We start from the raw sequence: 26,107 nt of genomic DNA, 5'->3' as shown, positions 1-26,107 counted from the left end.
ACTGTGTGAGGAAACTGTATCAAGTGCATCAGCTTGACCCTTGTTCTGTCTTCAGGTGGACTCAATCACTAGCATGCTGACAGGAGCAGTAGTGGCTCGGGCATTTGAGCAGACCAAATGCTTCACACCTGGAAGAGGATTACAAGGTAAGACAGCCCCTTGTGCCGGTGATGTCGTCACCTGCATCCTTGTTAATAGAAAAAGTTTAACCTTTTCATTAAAGCTAATTACTTATGTGTTTTCTTCTGTGTTATATTTGCATCGTTTTGGGAGAAAGGACAAAGAAAAAGATGATGCTAGAGACTCTTGAGCACCGACTGCACCAATGTGGACATAAAACAGAACAGGCACTGAAAAATGTTGCAGCCGCCTGCACATAGGGGCAGTAACTTCCTGTTGTGTAATGAGTGTGTGCACAGACTTTGGGGAAAGTGTTGTAGGTGGATTTGAGAATGTTTTTTAAAAAAACCAAACAGATTCCCAGCCATTTCCCCTCTGCCTCTGCACTTTTCCACTTCTTTTCACTTTCAGTCATTGTGGTGTCCTTCCCTTTATAGCGCTGAAATAGCACCACTTAGTTGGGTACTCATCTTCACTTTACGGTTTATTGTAGTGCTACTTACCAGTCAATTGAAAATGTGACCCTATAAAAGCTCTTGAGCTTGTATGCTATATGATCGTTTAATTTTACTCTGTTTATTTGCTACCTGACCTCCTCCTAGCCTTGGTTTTTAACCGCATTTTCTATTGTTGTGTTTTATCTCTCTAACAAAAATGTAGCAAATGTTACTGAAAAAGGACAGAATTTACCCTTTATCATTCCCCACACAAATTCAAACTAGCTTACATTGCCCTTTTATCCTCTGTGGAGCGCTATTCGGATGACTCAGTCCATTTTAAGATAAGAAAAGTGGTTGACATCAGCAATTGTTTTCTTTCTGTCTTTGCAAAAATGCTATCTGTTTTATATCCCGGTGGTTTGTATTGTGCTTTGCTCTCATATGACAAAGTTTGTTTATTTTATGCTTTTTGAAAGTGCAGTGTGCAGTAAGAGGGGAAAAAAATAGAAAATTATGCAGCGATTCTGTCATGTTGATTACTAAAGCTTGCAAACACTCCGACCCATTTGGCGCACAGCCTCCCCTCTCATCTACAGCTGTCCTCAAGTCAGTGCAAATATGCTTGAACTGAAAATAGGTCCGCTTCTCTTTGTGGGTTTGTGTGTGTATGTGTGTGCGCGCGCCTGTTTGTGTGCGGGTTTGTACGCATAAATTCCCTCAGGACGCCTTGATCAGAGCAGATCCATCACAACTCCAGTAATGTGTGTGGTTGATAGCAGAGCAAATAGGATTATCTGACAAGTAGAGCATTCCTGCATCTCACGCCCTGTCTGTTACTCTAAGACACATAAAGCCCCTGATAACAGCCACCTTTCTCTCAGAGATCTGTTGTTTTTCAAAGTAAACTTTATTATAAGTCATTCTGTGTAGTTTTTTGTTTCTTTTAACAGGTGTTACATCAGATTGACATGCTTTTATACTCATTTTTCAGCACTGTCTGAGCGAGGTGATAAAAAGATTTGATGGCAGGAGTTTAAAATTGATTAATAAAAAAGAAGTGTTGCCTCTGGACATCAGTGACCTATAATTTTCTCTAGAAAGATTGAGCGAGATGGTGCAGCTTGACAAGGAAAGAGAAAAAGATGAGGTTAAGCAGACTGATCTAGGCACGATATTTTTTTTTTTTATGCAGTTTTTCTCATTGACTGGTAATCTCTTTATGTCAAGTGTGCCTCACAACTGATATAGAGTACATGCATTCATGTAGCTATGGTAGATGCTAATTTACCGTGTATGTTTGTGTTTCTGTCAGAGTTTCAGCAGGAGATGGAGCCCCGAGTGAGCTGCACCAAAAAGTTGCGTCTCCACGTCAAGCAGGATCCCTGGAACCTTCCCAGCAGCGTTCAGGCGCTCACGCAAACCATAACTAAATATGTTGAAGGTCAGCGTGTACCCGAGCAGCTCCTCACATGGTTAACATGCACACCCAGCCCCTTACACTTTATGCTTTCTCAATGCTCAAGCCGTGTAGCTTGCTCACACAGTCACATCAAATATTTATCATGGATAGAACATGCCTGGCTGGAGAAGAAATGTGCTTTAAATTGACAGAGTATCCAGTAAACCTCGTTGCATTTATGAGATGTAATAATAACCTCTGTTACAGTTGTGTGGGTACAGGCAGTCCCACTAACTGCAGCACTTTCCTTAACCTTTAAACCTGAAACCATCCTGGGATTCATAAATTGGAGGAACAGAGGTGGAGCTGAACACATGCAGAGAGTTAAAGAGCTGCGCTCTGTGAGATTCCTTTATTTATTGATTTTTATCCAGAGAGACATTTCGTCCATATTTATTCCCAACGGGAGTGTGTGGCTTTTGTGTTCGTTGGCAGACAGATTAAATACACAGACACATACAGTAATACTGTACATGGACACACTAGCACTAAATTTCCAGATACAAACAAAGGCCAGCCACACAACACTCCTGGGAAAGGTGAGCGGGCGGTCACGCTTGAGAAAAGTCTCCTTATTAATAATAAGCAGAGGCCCTGTGTATGCTACTTTTTTCCCCTCCTCTTCCCATGATGACTTTTCAAGCAGTGCAGCCTCCTGCTAGTATACCCGGAGCTCTGAGATGGCTGTAAACAAATGAGGATTTATGTTGTTATCTTTGCCTCTGGTTGTTTTTATGATGTTATGTTTTTTTTTTTTATATGCTCAGATGGAGTGAAGTTACACAGTTGTCCTATTTATGACTTTAAGACTTTAAATTTAAAGTATAGGTCAGTTCAGTTAAGGAGAAATGGGTCTATTTGATTTGATAAAAGGTTGTCCACTGCCTCACTGAATTTCTTTTATTTAATGGTTATTTTTTTTGTTTTATTCAGAGGTGAAGACTCGACTGCTCCTGGTCCTACTACAGTATACAGGTTTGTCCCTTCCTTTTACACTGAAAATTTACTCTGTTTAAATACAGATTGCAACAGCAAATTCATTTTAGGCCTTTTTTTAAGAGTGAAACCCAAAATAACACTCCCATAGACTTTGCTGTGTGCTCGTGACCCAAACTCAAAGTTCAATAAGATAAGATAATAAAAGCAACACACATGCAGACACAAAACATGAAAGAAAGGGGAAAGAATTAAGTCAGATACCTACAACACAGAAAATAGTTTCATGTGTGCACCTGTAATTATAGAGCACATTTTTCACTTTGTGTTACAGTTATAATTCAGTTCAGGTTAATTTCTATAGCACCAAAACACAACAACCGCTGCCTCACATCAATAAAGAGTTGGGGTTGAGGAGGGGGAGAGAAAGGACAAAAGGCACAACGTGGAAGCAACCCAGAGATTGATATTAATGATTAAATGCAAAATATAAGAGTCAGAAGTACATTGCCCAATCTAAGGATTAGATCTCAGTTTCTTACAATAGAAGGTGTCAGGAGCCAAAAAATTGAAATCCCTCCGATCTGGCCGTCACTTAAAAAAAAAACAAAAAAACTTTAATAACCATTCACCTGATTTTCAATGATTTTAAAAAAATATTATGAGTCTTGTATACGAGAAGCTGTGAAATAAAATATCAGTTCTCTCCCTTAAAAACTGAGGTTTCTACTGGCCTTCAAATCTGCTTTCAATAACGAGGACATCCAAATATTTTAAGGATTTTGAGCATCCATCATCTTTTGTTAACTTGAGCTACACTCCTGAGAGTCCGTAGTCAGAGAGTAGCAGGTATTTGCCCTGAAAACTTTGAAGGAACTGGGTCAAGTACTTCTAATGGATTTTGGATAATAGCATTTTAAAATCACCCATCAAACGCTAAAAAACCACTAAAACCACCCCTACCTTTATCCTTTGAAATACTGTTTTGGGAACGACAGCGGAGACCTGAAATTGAGCATAATTCCTATTATGGATAGTCTCAGAAGGCATTGCAGGTGGACAGTGATGTATTATAGTTACAGGTGTATTATTTAAAGAAAAACAAAATCCCATAGTAAAAAGGTTGGGAACCACTCCATTAAAAATAACTTCCACGTTGCCAAAGCTGTAAATCAAAATCTATAGGACTACTTGTGTTGGCACTATTATACTGGAGAAGCCAGGACTGAATAACTACTGATAAAACTCAGACATTACTCTCATTTACAGACCCCCGGGAACTGGGTTAATAGTGTCAAAAAGTTTGCGGCCATTCCCTGCAACATTCACATTATTCATTTCTGAGGTTCATGAACCTATTTTTAACTCAGTTGGATTGCTGAACTTTTTAAAGGGGCCTATTTCTCTGGAAATTATGGCAGCCAATTATTTTCCGCTTGGGCACACCTGTCATTTGCTCTCGTTTTTTTCCTGATACATTATTTAATACCCAACACATGTGGAGTGGTGGGGGAGGGCAGCCTTTTGTTCACCTTACTGAAAGTCTCTTTAATTACCATAATAGACCTGTGGCACTTATTTCTTTGACCCTCATTGCTTTACACTGCAGTTTTTAATCTTGACTCTTCGCTCTGTTGTTTCTCTGTCATCTTTTCCTGAATCTACTTCTTAGCTTCTTTCACTGCTTGAACTCTTTAATCAACATGATTTTCAGTCTCACACCTCCCTTTGTTTCCTTGCAGACTCAGAGATCCAGCTACGTCGCGATATGGTATTCTGTCAGTCTCTAGTTGCGTCTGTGTGCGCCTTCTCCGAGCATCTGCTGGCTGTCCTCAACCAGGTAAATTATGTATGTGACTTGTTTAGAACTGGGAATTAAGATACAGTTATTTTCCTCAGCTCTCTGCTTAGCTTTTCTGTATTTTCTCTCAGTTCTGCAATGTAGGGAAAGATGTTGACCAGGAAATCCCTGACTCCCAGGACCTTCAGGAGGCCCAGGAAGCTAGCCGTCGATGGCTCGAGCAGATTGCCAGTGCTGGGCTGCTGTTCCACTTCCAGTCCCTGCTTTCGCCCAATCTGGTGAGCGACAGATTGGATATAGACACTGTGAAAACAGGAGTTTGCTGTTCATTTTGTTGTAAAATAATCAAGCCTGTTACTATGCATATTTTTGCATTATATAAAAGTAAATGTTATTTTTAAATGACAGTTATAACCATAGTCGTGTCAGCTAAGTGCTATCAGGGGACATCATGTGTTTAGATATCCCCTTGCTCACATTTGTATTTTGTTTGGCACATTCTCCCTGGGTAAGTGATCTCCTGCCATGCATGCTTGGACATCCTTCCAGATTCTGATGGTTTGTATTTACTCTTTCTATGAACAGGTCTCTGTTTGTGGAGCAACATGACCCCCTTGAATTTGAACCTAAAATGCTGTTGAGACTTTAATTTTTAGTCTATAATTAATGTGGTGGTAAGACATATAATATGATGTGATATACTTATCTTGCCAGAGCACCTTTCATGTTCTGATAAACAAACAGCATACCAAACAATCAGTCAAATCAACCAGTATTGGTTACAGAGTTTCAAAGTTTTCTACAGCCATGTGAAATATGTTTTCACGGGACTCACATGTTGACTCAGTAACTACTAGTTGCAGAGGACCTTTGGCCTGTGTTGTTTTTTAGGTTATTGTACAGCACTTTGGTCAGCTCTGTTGCTGTTGTTAAAAGTGCTATATAAATAAGTGGTATGGCCTGCTCATGAACTTTAACATTTAACTTGCTAACTGAGCCTAAGATGCAGCTCTTGGGCTTTTTGCTGTTTTTCCCAGCATTGCACAGGTTGGGCTTGGGGTGAGTCCATTGTAGCATTGTGTTAAAACACATCTGAATGCTCCAGAGCTGCAGAATCCCCAAACTTATGCTTATAAAAGTGCTCACACTTGCTTATGATCACTTATTCAAGTACATTTGATTAGCAGTGCCTGGTTACTGCTTTTCTTCTCAATTCATATGGAAGCAGTAAGGATTTACTCTCTCAAACTTTCTTTTTCTCATGACTGTATGTTATGAGCTATGCAACAAGATTTTGCTTTGAGCTACAGCTCAGTCATTAACTGCAGCTACCAACTAAGATGCTATTTATGTGGATTTTCAACATTTATCATCATCGATCAGTACGCCACTACCAGGTTGTGTGGTGGACCTCAACTAAAGCAATATTTTCAGGTTGCTACAGCTGTGCTCCATCTGTTGTTTCTCAGGTATCGGAGAGCTTCCTGGTCAGCATAGTTACTATTTAAGCTTGATCTGCTAACTCAAGGTGTCCTCAGACAGCAGACCTCAAATGCCTTAAAAACCAAAACACGTAGTTGTTTGAGCTTTGTTTTTGCCAGATTGTTTTTTATCACACATGTCTAGGCAGGAGTTCATTATGAACAGCCGCTGCTAATACCGAGCCAAGCACAGACTGCAACCTCAGTGGGATCAATATTAACATTTCCCACCATGGTTTATAATAAATTCAAATGTGTCTTCAACCAAGCTCGAGAAGCCAAAATTTTAGTTTAAGTAGCTGAAGGACTGGTGATATATTTTTGAAAGCTGTTATTTGCTTCTTTACTGCTGTTTTTGGATGACTGTTTATTTAAGTTAGAGGGGTAGGTGGCTTAAGTCAAGACCTAGGAAATGATGGTTGATTCTCCTTGCCTGCTGCCATACTGCCTTTTTCTCTGCACGCCTTCCCCTCTCTGTCTGTCTCAAGAAATTTCTCTTTCAAGTGTCTCTGTGGAACAAACTAGGGCCTCGGTACCTGCAGGTGATTCCAATGAAATCTCAACACGTTCCTTTTCAGGGCACCGCATGAAAGGCGGCATGAGTGGAGCTGGGGACGTTGTGAATGTGTGTGTGTTTGCGTTTTTGTGTGCACTGAATACCGTGTGTGTCGGGGGTAATGTGTTTATGTCACATCCTCTGAGATAAACTTGCCCACACACAGCAGGTGTCACTTGGCAGGACAGTGGGTACCCTTCTGTCACATGTCGGGCCATCTCAAATGTGTTTTTAGAAAAAGGCCCTAATCCTCTTCCACCGCTGCTCCTGTTTATCCCTCTGCATGTGGTGGATGGAAAGCAGAAGAGACGGGGGAAGAAATGAAATGGGATGAAGGGTGACTGAGGAGCGCAGTGTGTCAGAATCAAAATATTCAAGGTGCTATCACTGTGGCCACAAGCAGACGCGCTTGCCATTAGGGTTGCCTCTGTGGATGTTTGAAATGGAAACATGTACACACACACAGTCAGAGATATATAAGCAATCAATCTGAAGCAAATATGAACATATCAATGCTAAAGTGCTGTGCCACTACAAATCTGAGTGATGGTGCACTTAAATATTTTTTTTCAGTGAGGACTACTGTACTGCAGTCAAAAGAAGACTGTCATTTCCATCTTCAGTAATTTTGTATTTGGCTTGAGCAGACACACAAAGTTCCACATGCATGTATGGAAGGACGAGGATAGCTTCCATCTGCATAGATGAAAAGTTAGTGTTAGTGATGGTGAGAGCACAGCAGGATCCCCTGTAAAGAGCAGAGCATGCGTCAGTGGCAACTTTTATATTTATCAGATAGATATAACTGTATGGGTCAGATACAATGCAAAAAAAAAAGATACAGCATGAAAATGAGAGCAGTGTTGGAGGTGGATTACATCAGTTAGTTCACATGCATGTAGTCTTTATATGTGCTTAAAAATGTTACTTAAAAGACTCGATGTTTGTGAAAATCTAAGGTACTTCATCAGTTAAAGTAGGCAGGGGTGGTGTAAGAAACTATACATGCATCTTATGTTATATGCTTGTAAAGTTAATTTTCATCTCTTCAAGTGTGTAGCATGTTAACAGTGATGCATGAAAAATGTCAAACTAGCCAAAGCCAACACTGAAGGAAAAAAGTAAAACTGGTTGGATAGTATAACTTCTCTACTGTGATCATCACAGATTAATGGTGAGACTAAATTGTGATTTACCCTTGTTGAACTGTGTATCAGCTAACAAGATTTGCAGGCTTGTAAACCATGAGGTATTATACATTATTAAGCCACCGCTTGAATGTGAGAACTTCATTATTCTCCTCTGGAGGAAGATTATATTTGCTGTAAGGGGGGTGTATTCTACATGCATGCAAACTCAACACAGAAATGCTGCAGCTGGCTGGAGGATTCAAACCCACCAGCCTCTCCTGCTGTGAAGTGACAGTGCTGACCTCTGCAGCACCGTGCTGCCTATGTGGAGTTTGCATGTTCTCCTGGGGTCTGGGGTCTCTCCAGCTACTCTGGCTAGATGATGTGTTAAGTGGTGATTCTAAATTAATCCCGTAGGTATAAATGTGGTTGTCTGTCCTGTTGAGTTAGCCCTGCACCACACTGGTGACTTGTCCAGGTCTACCCCACTTCTTGCCCGGTGACAGCCGAGAGGAGTTTCAGCCCCTTTGTGGCACTGAATTGGATAAGCGGGAGAAAATGGATGGATGGAGGCATGCATTGCGCATTACAGATTAAAGGCTAAAATGTCTTATTTGGTGGATGGGCCATAGCTTTTTCCCTTCTGAAAACCAGATATCGACATTACCCACAACCTGGCTGCATCTTACCTGGTAAACATTATACTAATGGCTAATGTGCCCTCAAGTAAATTCAAATTTTATTTGTCACACACACACAACCATACACAGTATGACATGGGGGTGAAATGCTTGTAGCTGTACAATGCCCGACCATTAAATGACAGAAAAAAGTTTTACAGTATTTACAATTTACAGGTTACTACAAAATTTACAAATTAACTTCGAAATTTACAGTAAAAAATGTGCAAATAGCAGAAAGAGATTATAAGGATTATAAATTATAGGAAATGTGTGGTGATGTGTAGTAGAAGTAGTTCCCGTTTTATTTAGGATCTGTGGATAACCGGCCATTACACTTTCCTCCTTTTACAAACACTTTCGTGCTCTAATTTCCTTTTCAGACTGATGAGCAAGCCATGCTGGAAGACACTCAAGTAGCCCTAATTGACCTGGAGAAAGTCACCTTCTACTTCCAGGAATTTGAAGGGGAGCCTCTTGTTGCCAGTATGTACTCTGTGTTTTAGTTCACATTAGCATCTTCTGACGGTTATCATCACAGGGTTCTGATTGCTATTAATAAATTCTAAACTCTTCCTTTCCTCTCCTCTGGCAGACATGCCCATTTCATACCAGGTGGAGGGCAATCTCCAGGCCTTGAAAGTTTGCTTCTACCTTGAGAGTTTCTATTTCTCTCAGCTGCCTTACAGGCTGAAAAATGGAGGTGGTGTCAAAATCTACCCAGTGCTCTTCACACAAGGTAAAGTGAGCCTAGCTGCTGTAAGAAGATCAGTCCTCACATTATGCATGGCCAGTATATGCAGTGCCTTTATCTTTCACTTGATCTGTTGATCCCTTTTTAGCCCTCGAGAGTATGGAAGGATACTACTACAGAGATAATGTGTCAGTGGAGGAATACCAGGCACAAATCAATGCTGCCTCATTGGATAAGGTCAAGCAGTACAACAAAAGACTGAGGTATTGTAAATGACACACACGCACACACGGATGGATTAGATAGATCCAATAATAATGTAATAATGATGATAATTATAATGATACAATAATAATACAAAAAATATCATCAAATAACAAAAAAGAATCCTTGAAACAGAAAATAAAAAAACCTCTACCCTCTTAGCGGGATTAAAAGTAAATTAAAAGTTAAAAAAAAATAAAGGATAAATAAGAGTTACACAAAAGGCTACTGGAATGTCTGCCACGCTAATATGCGTATGAGCTGTATGAGTCACACACTCACACTTTGAGATTGCGTTCCCTTTGTGATTTGGCTTTTTTACAGTCTGTTATAAATCAAGACGACCTCCAATTCAGTCAGACTTGGGTGTCAACACCCAGCAGGGCCTCAAGGTGATTGGCTGAGAGAAACACTGCGGGAATGTTTTATGATTGGTTGCGAACGCACTCAGCAGGGGGAAGCAGTGATTGGATGAGGGTGCCCAGCATGTCACCGTTGCTGATGCAGTGCATTTACAGCTGCTGCACTTGGTTCCCTCGCACCACATTGGTTTGCTGCACACCTCTGTGAGACCCTCTGTGATTGACCAAGTGAGGATAATTAAATACGATGAAAAGAAACAAGGAGAAGATGCCTTTGGGAGTAATAAATGAGAACTTAACTTTATTTAACTTCCTGAAAATGGCAATGAACGAGTGTACAGTTGTGGTCGGAAGTTTATATATTCTCAGCATGGGCGTGAATGTCATGGTCATTTGTGGTTTTTTTGTGATTTCTTTGAACTGTTCTTTTTCCAGGGTGGAATGATTATACAGCACATGTCTTTAATGACATTAAAAAACAAATTAATTTTTTTAATTTATCTAATACAGACAGGCTCCTGGGTTGTTCCTAACATCCTAACCAATTTCCTCTTATCTGAGGGTGACAGTTTGGGTCTTCTTTCAGACCTTGGCAAAGTGATGCCCCATCCGAATAACTTGTATTTGCATATATTGTTTGAACTTAGAAATGCCTCCAAGAAACCTTTAAAACATGTGTAAATGTGCAATTCTTCTTCTTAGATTTTCAATGAGTTTCTTGGACTTTCTCGTTGTTCTGATTATTGGTGAGTGCTCTCAAACAAATCCTTTTTGTGCTTCAAAGAGTTGTAACCAATCACGATCACCTATGAGTAGTTAACAGGACTTGGTCTTGTCAAGCTAAAAGATACTGTAGGACAACACTTTAAAAAACATTTAGGTGAGTGTATGTAGACATTTAAGCCTATATGTATAATTTTAAGCCCATGCAAATGAGAGAAAAATCCAAAATAAATTCAAACTTGTGCATCCAATTCTTACTTTTCAAAGTCATTAAAGATGTAATCTGTACAATCATTCCAATCTGGAAAAAGAACAGTTCAAAGAAATCATTAAAAACCCCAAATTACCATGACTTTCATGCGCCTGATGAGTGGATGTGAACTTCTGACCTGCAGTTTGCACGATGTTGTCAGAGGATCGCTGCAGTTTTAATGAAGAGGCTAGCTTGTGATTTCTCAGAGCTGAAATCACATTAAAACCAGCTGTGTATAAACTGGAAATTCTTAGACTATCTAATTTAGAAGTTACATGTGGCTTTTGATGTGTTACAAATGTCCTGTTGCAAGATGAGAGCTTAATAAATATAGAGGCTGATTTTCTTTCAGTTATGATGATTGGACACAAATTCATCATAGCAGAAAGCCTTCTTTACGTCCTGCCAGTGTAACTAAGAGTCCTGTTACATCAACACTAAATAATGATTTTTATAAACTATCCCGGTTCATAAAAATGAACAATCCTTCTCATGCTAAGATGTTTGAAGCCCAGTTAAAATATGTTTCCCTCACTGAATACCTGGAAAGTTCGACGACTTGACATATCAGCGTCGACTAAACATCTGCTGCAGGTCGGGCGGATAATTAAATACAAAGCAGATCTTGTATCAGAACTTTTTCTTAGCATTCAGGGTCGGGCTGCTGTGGGGGGTTGAATAATTTAAGGTTTGAGCAGTCCCGTGCCACATCAGTACCAAACCACTCAAGCAAAGTGTTCATTTACTGGGACTGCTTTCTGGGGAGAGTTTTTAAATTGTTTGCAGTGTTTAGTTTGAGTGTTTTGAGTATCAGATTGCCCAAAGCAGAGTTTAGGAGAGAAGATTTTGCTGTGCTTGGGGCTTTTCTGCTTGCCCTCCTAACTCTTTGTGCGTCAGATCTCCTGGGACTCTACAACCTTTTTAATAGTCAAATATTGCTATTTTGTTGCATCTCTTTCATCTCATCAGCTCCATTTCTGCAGACTGCATTGAAGATAAAGGTTATCAGTATCTAAAATGTCATTAGTCTAACCTTTTCATCTTATTTTCTATTGTAACCTTTTCACATGAATTATCCAAGCAAACTCATTTGTTTCTAAATGGTGCAAACCATACACATAGAGTAGGAACTTTCTGGAATTTAGCCATGTTATTTAGGACAGCCTTTGGTTTGACATGTGTGCACATGTACTGTAAATGTCTGTACACTTATACCTTTACTTAAAAAAAACTTAAATTGAATTGACAGTACAGGCTCCAGCATTAACTCAGAGCAGATGTGTCTTACAGGCAAGCAAGTGTGGCTGGTGATTTTGGGAGCATTAGGGGTGCTGGGTAGGGATTTGGAGAGGCAGTGTGCTTCAGGGATACAAGCAGAGTGAAACTGTTGGAGATTGTACTCTTCTCAAATACTGCTTTTCAGCAAAACCTGTTGCAGCATAAAACGGCTGATTATTTCAGTTGAAATCCAATAAGCTCTCTAAGCTCTCAAGACAGTTTTCAGGCCTCATGCTGTATATATACTGCAGTCTAGTGGGGTGAATTAGGGGGTGTAGAGTTGACATATATATCTGCTCCCAAGCAACGACTTTACAAAAAGTCACTTTTTTTTTCTTTTTTCTTTTTTTTTTGAGAGTCTGGGCAGCAGTTTGACTTCTTTATTTTCTGCTGATGTGATTCCCTGCAGCAACACCAGCGAGAAATCACAATGCAAAGCACACGAGCTGAGCACATTAACTTAACTGCAACTGTTTGTCAGTAACTGCTTCCACCTCTGAGGTGGAATTATTTCTGTTGTGCATTACTTAGAATGTATAATGTTTCTATCATTTTCAGGATTAATCATGTCATGAGAAAATCTTATTTTTCTCCTTCTTTCGGACGCCCCCTTGTAAACCTCCCCTTTCACTCTTGCTGCCATCCTTTTTTCACAAATCACATTTTGTGGGAAAATACTGTAAAATGAAATGTGTCCAGTGAATAAACGATGATTAATACACGTGATGATCCTCAATGAACTTTTTGTCATCTTTGAATTTGTTTGAGCTTTAGGGTTGTCCGCATCTCAAGGCAGCGTTTTTATTGCACCCCGGTTTCATAAGAGAATTTGAAATAGTGAAAAACAACTGATCTATATTCATTTATTAAAGAAAGTGGGGAGGCGTCACCACGGCAACCAAGACAACAAAGCTTTCAGAAGAAGTGGGAAACCATCATCCTTTTATAAATGCTGTATAAATGTAACCAAGTGAATTCTTTTTTATTAATAGCATATTTAAAAAATAATAGAGAAGCCATGTGAAAGCCAGTGATGTGGAAGACCTGAACTTTAGGTCTCTGAGGTGAGCAGTGCGGTGATTTAATCACCTCACTGAAACGATCGTCACTGAAATGATGTGTATATCCAGAAATGAAAAATCAAGTTAAGGATCACAAAAAGCATGCAAATCAATACTGCTGCTTTAAAAATGCTAGGGAATCATTCATTGTCATTCATTTATATGAAAGTGAAGTGAAGCCAGATGTGAACAACTGCCCGTTTCTGCTCCCACCCAGAGTGTTTCCTTGTTTTAAACGTCACAAAGTAAACAGTCCCAGGTGGTTTTCAGTAGTTAGTGCTGTGGTCTCACTCCGTGTAATATTACCAGCAGTTTTCTTTTGCCGGGTGCCATGTGTCATCCGGCTGACCACAGACCAGGCTGTGATGTCATTCCTCTCTCCGCTGCAGAGTTCCAACCTCGAGCACCTCGTTATCCTTGGAGTTCAGCCACAGCAGTGTTGGGTTAAACCCACGCTGTGGGCCAGAGCCAGAGGCTGACTGACAGACAGACAGAGCGCTGAACACACATTACTGAACTGAATGAACTGCAGGACTGAGGGTTGAACGCTGTCTTGCTGTCGACTCCTTAGACAGATTCCCATTATTCCCAAGAGCCCATGTGCATTTGGGACCCTGAAGGTGTAGTTATTTAGAAATTAGATTTTTTTTTTAAACTAACATTTCTTTATCAAATGCTGGCAGTGGAATCATTTTGAATGAAAGGTAAAGAGAGCTTCTCATTATATTTTCCTCTTGTGGGATCCCGTTTAAAAGAAACAAGTTTTTCTGCAGGAACGATTTGGGGTTTGCGTGCATCATTTTGTACATGCGGTGCATTTCATTGTGAAATGCTGAAGCACAAGGTTATATTTTATGTCTACATCAACTAATATTTTTGTGCTTACCCTGATCTTTGCCAGCATGTGTTGTGGACAATTTCAGAGCGGTAAATAATACCACAATCTGTGTCTATGGCTTTCACTGTTCGTACCCACAAAAAGACACAGCATGATCTGTGCCAACCCATCATGTCGGATGAAGTCACTCACAAGTTTAACCACAAAACATGAACTCATGGGCCAGAATGGGTTAGTCAGCGGTATATAGAGCCAGAAACTGCACCCACGTTTTCAAGCTTGCATAAACCATCTTAGCTGACATGTGCATTTATCTAAAAGGACCCGGAAACACTGATGTGTTCAAAAGTGACAGATTCCTTAGTCACAGGTTTGCAGTTCGCTTAAATCGCATGCAAGTTCCCTGTCGTGCAAAAATCACAAAGATATTGAGTTTATTTGAGGGAATAAGAAAACTCTCAAAATGGGTAGAAGTACATGGAAAGAAGAGAATCCCCCCACCCCCACCCTATCCACCTCCCTCCCTTTAGGATCAGTAATAATAGAAGAGGGAAGATTGAAATGGTGAAATGGCAAGGTGGGGATTTCAGAGAGGGGATGAGAATGATGGGTTGAGGGCAGTGTGTGCAAGAGAGAGTTGGTCAGGGAAAGTAGATTGAAGAAAGGAGAATCAGAGCAGAGAGCACGCAAATGCATTATTCAGAGAGAGGGGGGGAGAGATTATTGCAGGTTCATGATTTTTATCACATTTTGCTCTTATTGACGAGACCTTTCAGGAGGGACCTGGGCTTTCCATGTAGATACACCCTTCCAGTGCAAGAACATAAAGGTGCAGCAATCGTTAAATGTAGTCTGCTTGTGAATTGTATGTGCAGCATATTCTTGTTGCAGGTGTAACAGTAACTGAGAGTGTAAGCAGGAAGCCTCAGTGGAGAAACTGCAATGTTGTGCTGCAGCCACTGAGCATTTCTCCCTAATTAAAACACATTTGGCAGTAACGGGGGGAAATGTTTGGCAGTTGATGTCCCTCTGATTTTAAAAAGAAGAAAAAAAAGCTTGATTTATGTGGATATAAAAATTCTACACAGTCTGACAAATGCAGTATAATGATTCTGTGCATGCTGGTTGATAAGCAATAAATTTAGCTCTATCCCATTGTTGGTTTATATTATTAGACTGTTTAATGTTTTGTTAATTAAACAGTCATTTGTCATCACACCACAGCTTCTTCTAAGACATTTGCGCATATAGATACTCTACCAGCCATATGGACCCCATAATCATATCGCTGCACTTTACGTTGTTTAAGCAAAAGTGTTTAATGCCTGTCACAGGCTATATATTTTCAGGTCCAACACCGTTGCAGTATTCCCTCATTCCTTTTTAGATTTCACTTGCCTGCTGCTGGAACAGAGCATAGATGTGTTAAAGTGCCAAATGTCCATCAATGTGATTCACTTGATTAGTTAATAGCTCGAGGTAGGTTTATCCTATACTTAGATAGCTGCATGTAGCCACTCCAGCTGGCATCCTCAAAAACGACAACAAAAAAAGGCATGTAAATTTATACCAGCAATAAAAGCCTCCTGGGCAGCTTTCTTGGCGTAGATCTCTCAGGACACATCCTCAGTATATGCCCAGAAAATGAGATGATGGGTAGTTTGACATGACTTTAGATTGTTCCACATGCAGCACAGTGCTCAACATCACCAGTATGTAGCTGTGTTCCAGTAACACAGTTTCTACCTCTAACCGATGGTGTTTTTCCTTCCTCTTGGCTCACGGCAGTATTGTTAGTTATAGCAGTAGCTACTGTGGAAAATTCTTCCATTCGGCATGCATTAGCACTGCAGAACTCTAAAACGATTACGCTTCCGGGCGGAGCAAAAGTCATGCAGCGGTGCAGCTTGTTTGAGTATTTTTAGTTTAGTGAAGAATTTGGCTTAATTGAGCTATTATGGATATTATGTATTTATGGATAATTCTAGATATTCAGTGTTATTATAGCAATTGCTTATGGATATTAACCTAACTTCAGCAGGAAGATATTTTGGTCTTCTATGCTAGTCCCAAGCAGCATCATTGCTTTCTTTCTGTTTTTCTCCACTTTGGAAAATGCTGCAGTTTTTGCTCTGGCAGAGGAGGGAGTCCCAATTCACTAGAGCTCTGAGGAAGGTGGAGAGGCTTCGTTCTACTCCAGCTAGTGTGCACTGAACCTCTGTTTATAAAGCCCAGAGGGCTGAGCTTTTTCCCATTTATCACTTCTCTTTGATTCAATCATTGATTGGCTGTAATGATGACAGCTCTGCTCATAGTGATGCTTAATGCTGTGGACCTTGACTCATCTCTGTACCACGTCCGGCACTAGTTTTAAAGATCCAGGAATACTTTGCATTTATTTATGTGCCCCATTAGGATCATAAATTTGGTCCCCATTTTAAGCAAGTTGCTCACCTTGTATTTTAGTAAATTTGCATGTCCTCAGTGTCCCAGTGACAGCGTTTTAGTCACACAGTAACTACTCGTGGCATTAAGATACATCCAGCACAATGTTGCTTTAGCTGAAAAGGATTGGAATTTCTCTCTTTATTATATGGCATGACATACGTGGCAGTGTATTCACAGATGTCATTTTGTCATTACAGTATTCACGTTTTAAACCCGCAAAGATCAGGTACATATTACATCCACCAACATGTGCTTTTACATCTTTGTAAAAATAGGACAAATGTGTGGGATAAGAAAATGACTTTCCTCACACATTCACACACACCATTTCACCGGTGTCATTGCGCTAACATCGCCGTGCGGTATGCGAGGGCCCTTGGAAGCCCTCATTAGCCCCCAGGCAGCTCTGCCACACAGAGAGGAGAATTTAATAATGGAGGGTGTCATTAATCATGGCTTTCTGAGTGATTTACATGGACCAGTACGGACCATACATAAGGTCATACGTAACGGCATAAATTCAAGACAATTTACTTGTGTAAATGAGTATGAAACTAAACCCACGGAAAACATTAAGACGTTTAATTCAAGGGGGCAATTTATGTTTCTTTTGGACGGTTTAATGTGCAGGATGTGGTGCTAATACAAGCGTTCCCACGCTACTTGTCTGAAAACATCTGTGCCTCAGATTCCTCTTCGTTGACGTTGCAGCTGACTGCTAATGCTCCTGTGCTGTAAAGGGCCTCGAGAGCCTTATTGTCATGAAGGTAGAGAAACAAAGAGAATTAAGTATTCTCATTGGCTCAATGAAAGAAAACCGGCTACATGCAGAGCAGGTCATCTTTGGCCTGCAGCCAAATTCTCCATTAGAGCCTCATGTGAAACGCTATTGGTCGTGTGTGTGTGTGTGTGGTTTGGGGTTTTCTGTTTTGTTGTTATTTCAGAGAGAGCCACAAGCAAGCTTTACCTATGGTTGTCTCAGTCTCTACTAAAAGCAAAAACACAAGGAAGGCAAATTCTTGTAAGCACGACAAGCTTGATTGCACATATTTAATGCAACCTTTATTTTTGGTACAGACTTACTTTCAGATGGTAGGCTCAAGCTTTGATTGGCATAGTTTTCCCCAAAAACAAACAACAAAAACAATACAAAAAACACTTGAGAATGAAATAAGAGAAGTTGAGATTTTTCTATTTTAACATTAGAGCGTGCAGGTGGGTTAGAAAATTGATGCCTGTAAGGGGAGTCGAAACTGGAGCCGTTATAGTGTGTTACAGTGTGAAGAAATAACACCCAGTGGACTTTTCAACCCTGTGTGTTTGTGTGTGTTCTTTACCGCACGGTGGTATGTTTGCGCACTGTGTGTGGCCTTAAAATGTCATATTTCACCCATAATAAAGGTTTCTAAGGTGCTCAGTTTCCAAAGCTCTGACAAAACATCATCGGCTCAGGAGATGTAACGCAGGTCCTTTTTAAATCACACATCACTTGTAAGTTGGACTCCTATTATTTTGTCATTAGAGAGACCTCCACGAGAGTCTGGCGTGTTCCTTGAGCTGTGGTTGGTGGTATTTTTAGTACAACTCTTACTTCAGGAGGATGAGGTAATCGGTGGGTATTATGACCTTGGTTCTGCAAAAAAGAAGCGTGCAAGGGCGAGATGAGGTGCGTCTGTTTTGTCTGGAAAAGATAAACAACTGTGTGCAGACGAAGTCGAGTTGGACAGTTACACAAAAGTCGACTGCTATCGGACAGATTCTATTATATACGTTGAAGATAAAAGTCTGAGCAGTTGACCGATAAGGACAAGGGTGAATGGGCTCACAGTTGGAGTAAACAGATAACAGAACAGGAACTATTTCAGGGTGAGGAATTCCAATAAATGTCATTTTGTGTGGCGTTCAGTCTTTCAATGCGTGCTGCTGATTTGGTAAGTGAATAGTGTTTGCTTTGGAAGCTGTTGAATGTAACCTTCGCTTACTTCTCAGATTTGTCCTTGAACGCCGCACTCGTATTCCAATAAGTATGCACTCACTTACAAATGGAGCTTAAGCCAAATACTAAATGACCGTTTACTCCTGACATGTGTTATTCGGCAATTTGTGGGCTTTTGGCCACTTTAAATGCTCAGACTATCCTAGTCTGTCTTGAGCATCATTTGAATGATAAGGCCATCTTGAACCAATTACATGGGCTCTTAGCTGCATCTGAACCCTTAGTAAAGTCTGCTCATAGTCCTTTTGAAGAGCACACCTCAGAGTTAACGCATCATTTGGCCGATAGGCATTAGTTACCAGGAAACATTTACATGTGAACTCATCTGTATCACAGAATAGATGCATGCTGTGTAATATTTAAATAGGCATAAGTGATTAGGAAAATTCATCTGTTTTTTACACATATATGCGTTGGTTCCCCGGGTGGGTGCAGGTTTCCTCCAGTATGACTATAGTGTATATTTAATGCTTGTTTTCTCATTGAATTTTCATTTCAGCTGGAATAGTTAATAATCGCTATAAAATCTTGAGTCAGGGATGTGTTAACTATGCCCTGATTAATTAATTTCATTAATATTATGTCAAGCATAAACACCACAGACATAATGAATGCCTGCTTGGCTTGATTTTAATCACTTAATAGCAGAGTGAATGCAGATGAATGAGATGTGCTTCACTGATTCTTGTAAACAGTCTCCCTCCTTCAGTCTGCAGTTGCTGAGTTTCTTAAAAGTTTTTGCTTCATTATTATATTAGAGATTTCAGAAATGTGATATATATCGGTGACTGTACGTTAAACATTATAATTGCTTCTAGCTAGAGGTAATGGAGTATGTGATTTTATTACAGGGTGTTTAATGTGGTGTAGTGTATCTATTTTTAGCACGCTGCTGGATTACTGAGATTTGATGGAGTCACAGACTGCTGAGTTTGCACCAGTAGCACTCCACCTCAGAAGGACTCATTGCGGCATACAGCGCCCATCTGCAAGGACGCCAGTGCAGTGCTGCCTCCAGTGGAGGAAGAGGAATATTGATTGTGCTCCATGAATGAATGAGGGAATGGCATTTGGAGTGATGCCCAGGACAAGAGATGCTTAGTCTGTGTTTCTGCTTAGCTGTGCCCAAGTTACTCTCATGATTGATAGTCAGATGGTGGCGGTCCATAATGAGCAAGTGGCCTAGTTTTCCCAGAAAGCCAGCCAGTTCTCCTGATGACCTAATGGTGTAGGGAAACAGTTTGGATTTCATGCAGTGGAACCGCTAAATAGAAAAACGTTTGATTGATTATTAAATGAAAGTCTTCTGTCATGTGATGGGTTTTAGTATGTGGCGTTTTCTCTCTCACTACATGTATTAACTTAACGTTTGTTTCTCATACAGGGCTTTCTACCTCGATCAGTCCAACATGCCGCCTAGCTCTGCACCAAAAGCAGCCCTCATAGATAAGGTAAGAACGACCTTACACAGCCTCATAGTACAGTTGTGACACTATGGGGGGAAGCCGAAGAGCAGGAGTAGATGCTGCAATATGGACCTGTTTGCATGTGTTGCAACAGACAAGGGGGGCAACAGCAGGAAATCACACCTTAAAGTCAAGTCCAGTCACTTACCTTGAAACTAGAAAAGTGCATTTTTTCTTAATAAATTTATGGTCTTCAAAAGGTAAGAAGAGCAAAACTGTTCAATTTAATTAAGATGTATTTAGGAGAAAGAAATTACTAAGTATAAAGGAAGAGTCGCCTTAAGAAAAACCAAGTTACATCCAGCTGTTCAGCCATTTAAAACCATGAGTCTCTTCTCAAGCTCTGCATGGCTAGGTGCTTGACTTTTACATACCTGTGATAATGGGCTAACAGGTGTGGCCAATAGTTTTGTCCATACAGTGTAAATTGGTGCTTTTGCCTCATTCAAACAACAACTTTTTTGTACGCCTAAGTGCTTTCTATCTAACATTCAAAGTCTGATAAACTTGTGGGAGAGCAACTCGGGGTTCAGTATCTTGCTGAGGGATACTTTGGCATGGGATCAAACCACCAATCTTCCCCTCTGAAGATTAAACGCTCTACCTCCTGAGCTAGAGCCACCCCTTGTCTTGAAGCTCCTTCCCTCAGATTTCTGAAGCTCAGACTGTTTCACAGCCTGGGGGCACAGTGGCTAAAGGCTGATTTCTTCATGTGTTGTTGCTGAGTTCTGTGGGACCAGTAGGAAGCCAGTATCCAAGGATCTGAGACATCTGCTAGGTACAGATGTCTGAGAGAGGCTGGCGCCACACTATGAAAAACAAATGAAGCAGCCTTAACAAGTCAGTCAATGCAATGGCTTTTAAAGGAAACTTTGATCTTCATTTATGGCTGCATATTTTATTCTTTGAATCATGCAAAGCTGCTCTAGTAGACTCCTCCCTTTAACCCAAATGTCTACTTATTAGCTTTCCTTATAATCAGAAGGTCAGTGGGCTGTGTGCCTGACTATATTATGGATATCCCATCAGCCAACAACTAGATCAAGTTGTAAAAAGCTGGTTGGAAGCTTCACCCTTGAATGCCCAGCATTGTAACAATGTATATATGACAGCCTAAGACAGAAATGGTCTAATGCCAATGTTAACCTTATAATCTACTCAGTTTCTTTTCTTTTCTTTGTGATTTAATCCCACACTAACCTCTCTGCGTTGTTTCTGTCTAGTTAATGCGTCCCCTCAACGCTCTGGAGGAGCTCTACCGTCTGATGGAAAGTTTTATTAGTTGTCGCCGCACCGCTGCCTGTCAGTACACCGCCTGCGGGGCTTCTGGTGTGGGGCTGCTCTCTGTGGCCTCTGAGCTCTGCTCACGTCTGGGAGCCACACACATTGTCATGTGCAACAGCGGCGTTCATCGGTAAGTGCGTGGGCACATGTATTGTGCGCGTCTTCCACCTCACTATGGGCCGCCTCCAGTTAAATTATACGTTTTGCGCTCATCATGTTCTTTCTTTTGGCAGCGCACTTGCAATTTTCCTTTCTCTTTCATCTGTTTTGCGTTGACACTCTTCTCACCTTTCCCATTTCCACCGCAGTTTCTCCCTGCTCCCGTGCATCTCAGTTTATTCTCTAGCTACATCTCAATTTCATGAGCCCCACACTGTTTGCCCTTGGGGTTTTCTATTAATACACTTTTCTCTGCATTAATTAACAGCAGGATATTTTAGTTAATGACATGCTTCTCAGACCAGAGGAAAGCATACATAGTAGATGGACCAATTACTTCCATTCTCACTGATCTCTATATACAGCTTCCTAATTCACCTGCTGCTGAGGGCAGCATTCATCAGTGCATGAGGACAAAAATATCCAGATCGTTTGTCACCGCTGATCCCGAGTACAAGCCTTCATCTTCATCTTGTACTCTGCTCTTCCCCTACACCCACCCACCCACCCGTCTCTCTGATACCCTCTTCCTTTACCGTGTGACAGTTTCCATATCTTTTTGTCTCGGTTATATGCGCAGGCTCGCACACGCTCGTTCATGCATTCACCGTATGTGACTGATGGCTTGATAAAGGGCTGCGGATGGAGCGGTCTGGTTGACAGAGCTCTAATAGAAAGTTGTCTGTGCAATGAGTTCTGTTTATGAACCTACAGCCTATATTTGTGTGTTTGCAATTACATTTACTGGCTACAACTCAGTCAGATACACAGGCTAAGTGTAGTGACACATCAGGTGACGGCACCTGCCATATCAGAGGTTTATTTGTCAACAGGCTTTCTCTTTAAACACTCTTTTACCCTTCAAAGTTGGAGAATGATGTGCGTATTGGACTTTGTATGACGGGAGAGTGAATCGCAAATCCTTGGCCCGGTGCAAGTTTTTATATATCTATATATATCTATATCTAGAGATATATATATAGATAGATAGATAGATATCAATCACATAACTGCAGGGTGCAAGATGCTAGCAGGCAAGGCATACATGGAACGCCATAAGCAAGTGGCTGGCATAGTATACAGGTATATCTGTGCCGAGTATAAGCTGGAAGTCCCGGGGTCAAAATGGGAGACGCCCCCAAGGGTGATGGGGAATGACCGAGCTAAGATCCTGTGGGACTTCCAGATACAGACGGACAAAATGGTGGTGGTAGACAAACAGAAGAAGACGGCCGTAGTGATCGATGTAGCGGTTCCGAATGACAGCAACATCAGGAAGAAGGAACACGAGAAGCTCGAGAAATACCAAGGGCTCAGAGAAGAGCTCGAGAGGATGTGGAGGGTGAAGGTAACGGTGGTCCCAGTGGTAATCGGAGCACTAGGTGCAGCGACTCTCAAGCTAGGCGAGTGGCTCCAGCAGATCCCGGGAACAACATCGGAGATCTCTGTCCAGAAGAGCGCAGTCCTGGGAACAGCTAAGATACTGCGCAGGACCCTCAAGCTCCCAGGCCTCTGGTAGAGGACCCGAGCTTGAAGGATAAACCGCCCGCAGGGGCGAGTGGGGAAATTTTTTATATATAAATAAATAAATAAAACCCCTTTCTACTATTAACAGTGCACAGATTGTAGGAAAATGAAGCAATTTTTGCTGCTTTCTCTGTAGACTACGAATTGTTAAAATGTAAATGGTGAGCACGCCGGCTAAATCTGGAACAATTGAAAAGCCAGTGAAAGCAAGCCAGTAGATTAGCTACGTGGAAATTGCATTATCAGTGTGACAGTCTTTTCAGGCACTATTGATTGGATTAGTTGGCTTGATGGATGAGTTTTAATAACAGTGAAAGCGTGATATTTTGGGTGATATTAGCAAACCCTAGCGTTTCTCTGTTTTCCTTTTTTTCCCAGTTACTCTGAGGATTCACTGACTGAGAGCAAAAAAAAAAGTTACTACTAATTCTATATTTGGCTTGTTTATGCTTTCCCCCCCCCTTTTTTTAGTTCTCCTCTTAATTCTATCTTTCATTCCTTTGTGTCTTTCTTTCTCTTGTTCATTTATCAGTATGGGCTCACTCTGCAGAAACACAAAGTGTAAATGGGATATGTGATGGAACAACATAAAACAAATGGGTATAAATCATCTCATACTATCTCACCAGCCCTAATCAAAAGGGAAAATGTGCAGGCTAACGCGCACACACACAGATTTCGTGCAGTTCCTTCATCGTGCTCCAGCAGAAGAGATATTTAAAGATCCTCCTTTTTAGCTTTTTTTTTCTCCCCACTTCTTTATCGGTGTGGGAAGCTCAAAGCGGGTGCTTAAAATATTCTGGGGTGGCCTGTGAAAGGACATCCTCTGCAATTCTCTCCTGGGATATCTTTCGGCACATACTGGAAATGATTGTTGGGTTCATTACTTTTATCGTATCTTGTTTCCCTGTAATAAAGTTATGCAACTGAAACTCAAGGGGACTTTTAAATCTTGATTTGATTGACTCAAAGTAACGGCTTCTGGCAGTGATAAGTCCCCCGTCTCACATCTGCTCTTTTCTCTTCCGTTCTCCTCGGTCAATGTGAAACGCTACCATGAGAGAAGGAGATATTAAACAAACAGCTCAGATTTCTTAGCAGCGTCATGGCAGTGTTGGAACTTTGGACAGTTCAATTTTTAGTGAAAAGGCTCTGGATCGATCTACCAGTACAGCTTGTTATCATAGAAAGGTCATCCAGCAGCCTTGATGCCCGTCACTGGCTCTCTAAGGATCTATCCCCACACTGCCATCTGTGTGTGCGTGTGTCTGTGTAAAGGCAGAAGAGGAAGAAGCTGGCTGTGTATGTGCCTGGGAACAAAGTTTGCTGCAACTAATGAATCACAGACTCGTGTCAGCACTCATTTTACACATATAGCATCCTTATGGTGGTGAGAGTATAGGGCCTCTGCCAAAGGAGAAGCACTGACTTGTCCTTGGACTTCTTTCTCTAGGCTGAGGACAAGAAAACCTGGAAGTCTCCTCAAGTCCCAGAGGTCTGCCACAAATTTCCCTCTCTTGTGCTTGTTCTAAGGCAAAGATCAGCGAACTTGTTATCTTCTTGATGCGCCGGGTTTGCTCGCGGTGATTGACTTTTCAGAAGCAAGTGCAGTGATTCATTAGAGCGAAGACGAGCGAAGGTGAGGTGGGAAGAATGTGATGTAATGGCAAGGTGTCATGGGAGCAAAACGCTCTCATGGTGATTTGATTTAGCTGAGCTGGATTTTATTCTTAGTTGATGTTTGTTTCAGTGTCAGATCTCACTTTCAGTCTCCGTCTGCTGCAAAGGCTACTCGACTGCCGTCTTGTGTCAAACACGGACTGCATTTTAATATTGCAGAGTCATGGAATTGGGAGAAGACATTAAAAACCTTTTGTTTTAGGCGTCACAAAGTCCTAGTCTCAGATTTCCTCAGTGGATACTGTATTTTGATTGATGGTAAAGAAGATGATTAAGCATCATTGCACTGTTTGATGAGAATAAGCCTGACTGCATGTTTTCTCTCTAACAGCTGCACCCTGAGTGTGACACTGGAGCAGGCCATCCTGCTGGCTCGAAACCACGGCCTTCCACCTCGCTGCATCATGCAGGCCACCGATGTCATGAGGAAGCAGGTATGTGTTTCGCAGATGTCTGCTATAACGAGCCGCTGTCCACTTTGTAGTTTTCCCAGTGCCATACATTTACACACATGTCTCTGACATTTCAGAGGGAGTGTTTTTGAAGGTAAAATAATCGTGCTTTGAATGGCTGTTAAAAAGAGCTTACCTGGCTGCCTTTGACTTAAACCCTGATTATATGATGCAAGGTGATTAATCACCACAGTGATCAGCTTCTCTTCTCTTCTGGCAGCCACCTCATTCTCTCGGGATATTTTTGTGGCGTCTTTTCCTCATCGCTTCTCCGGAAGCTGTGCAAACAAAGCAAAACTACAGACCTTCAGTTCAGTTTGTGGACACATTACGTAACCCCGTTCAAAGTAAAGCAGGAAAGCTAAAAAGTTAAAGACTGAAACTTTTACCTGTGAGTGAAACCTCATGGAGACAGTGCGGCGAGTGGAGAGTAGAGAGAGGGTTGTTTTTAAAAGAGAAGAACGGTCAATAGATTAAAAAGGGAGAAGAATTTCCACAGAATTGGACTGCAAAAACAATCAATTCCAAATCTTTTTTCTGCTTAATTTTTTTCAGCAAGTAATGAGGGAACAGGACTCGCATTTCCTTTAAACATCTTGTCAATTTTGAGCCTCTGAAAATGTAAGACTGTTTTTAAAAATGGTTGTACTAAAACAGTAAATGCAATGCTTCTGTTTAACCTCTTGAATTAAAGCTGAAAGTCCGCATTTCACTCAACTCTCGATTGTTGGATTTTACAGTCCTCTGTTGTGTTGCACAGAGGGCTACAAACACTGCCAACTGTATATAGTATTGTTATACAAGAAAAATAAGTAGTGCCTTTCAATTAAAGCATTTAAATCTTCTCAATCCATTTTCCTGCCACGATGACTTAAAAAGAATAACTACTGCGTTGGCGTTTATAAATGAATAAGGGTAAAGTGAATGGAAGTTATTTGAGGTTAAAAAAATAATAGTAATAATAAAGAAGAAACTCATAGAGGTGGAAAGGAAACTAGAGAGCTAATTAACTGAACTGA

The 26,107-nt window shown here is 41.0% G+C and overlaps 1 protein-coding gene across 2 annotated transcripts in view; it reads left to right on the top strand.

Moving 5' to 3' along the window:
• Nucleotides 1-26,107, top strand: part of prex2 (phosphatidylinositol-3,4,5-trisphosphate-dependent Rac exchange factor 2) — a 94,575-nt gene that overhangs the window by 61,650 nt on the left and 6,818 nt on the right. Inside the window, exons 30-39 of one of the 2 annotated variants that reach the window (XM_005722586.2) lie at nucleotides 1,873-2,001; nucleotides 2,953-2,994; nucleotides 4,698-4,795; nucleotides 4,888-5,034; nucleotides 8,987-9,089; nucleotides 9,199-9,342; nucleotides 9,446-9,560; nucleotides 19,905-19,971; nucleotides 21,210-21,400; nucleotides 24,968-25,070. In XM_005722586.2, the coding sequence (XP_005722643.1) occupies nucleotides 1,873-2,001; nucleotides 2,953-2,994; nucleotides 4,698-4,795; nucleotides 4,888-5,034; nucleotides 8,987-9,089; nucleotides 9,199-9,342; nucleotides 9,446-9,560; nucleotides 19,905-19,971; nucleotides 21,210-21,400; nucleotides 24,968-25,070 (1,139 nt within the window). Of the gene's footprint in view, nucleotides 1-1,872; nucleotides 2,002-2,952; nucleotides 2,995-4,697; nucleotides 4,805-4,887; nucleotides 5,035-8,986; nucleotides 9,090-9,198; nucleotides 9,343-9,445; nucleotides 9,561-19,904; nucleotides 19,972-21,209; nucleotides 21,401-24,967; nucleotides 25,071-26,107 lie in introns of both variants that reach the window. The other variant, XM_013915662.1, reaches the window with a different exon arrangement.

The sequence above is a fragment of the Pundamilia nyererei genome, unplaced genomic scaffold, assembly GCF_000239375.1.
Source record: "Pundamilia nyererei isolate P.nyererei 1_Seehausen unplaced genomic scaffold, PunNye1.0 scaffold00007, whole genome shotgun sequence".
NCBI classification, from domain to species: Eukaryota; Metazoa; Chordata; class Actinopteri; order Cichliformes; family Cichlidae; genus Pundamilia; species Pundamilia nyererei.
Note: the sequence above shows the minus strand (reverse complement) of the source record. Positions and strands in the feature narration are given on the sequence as shown.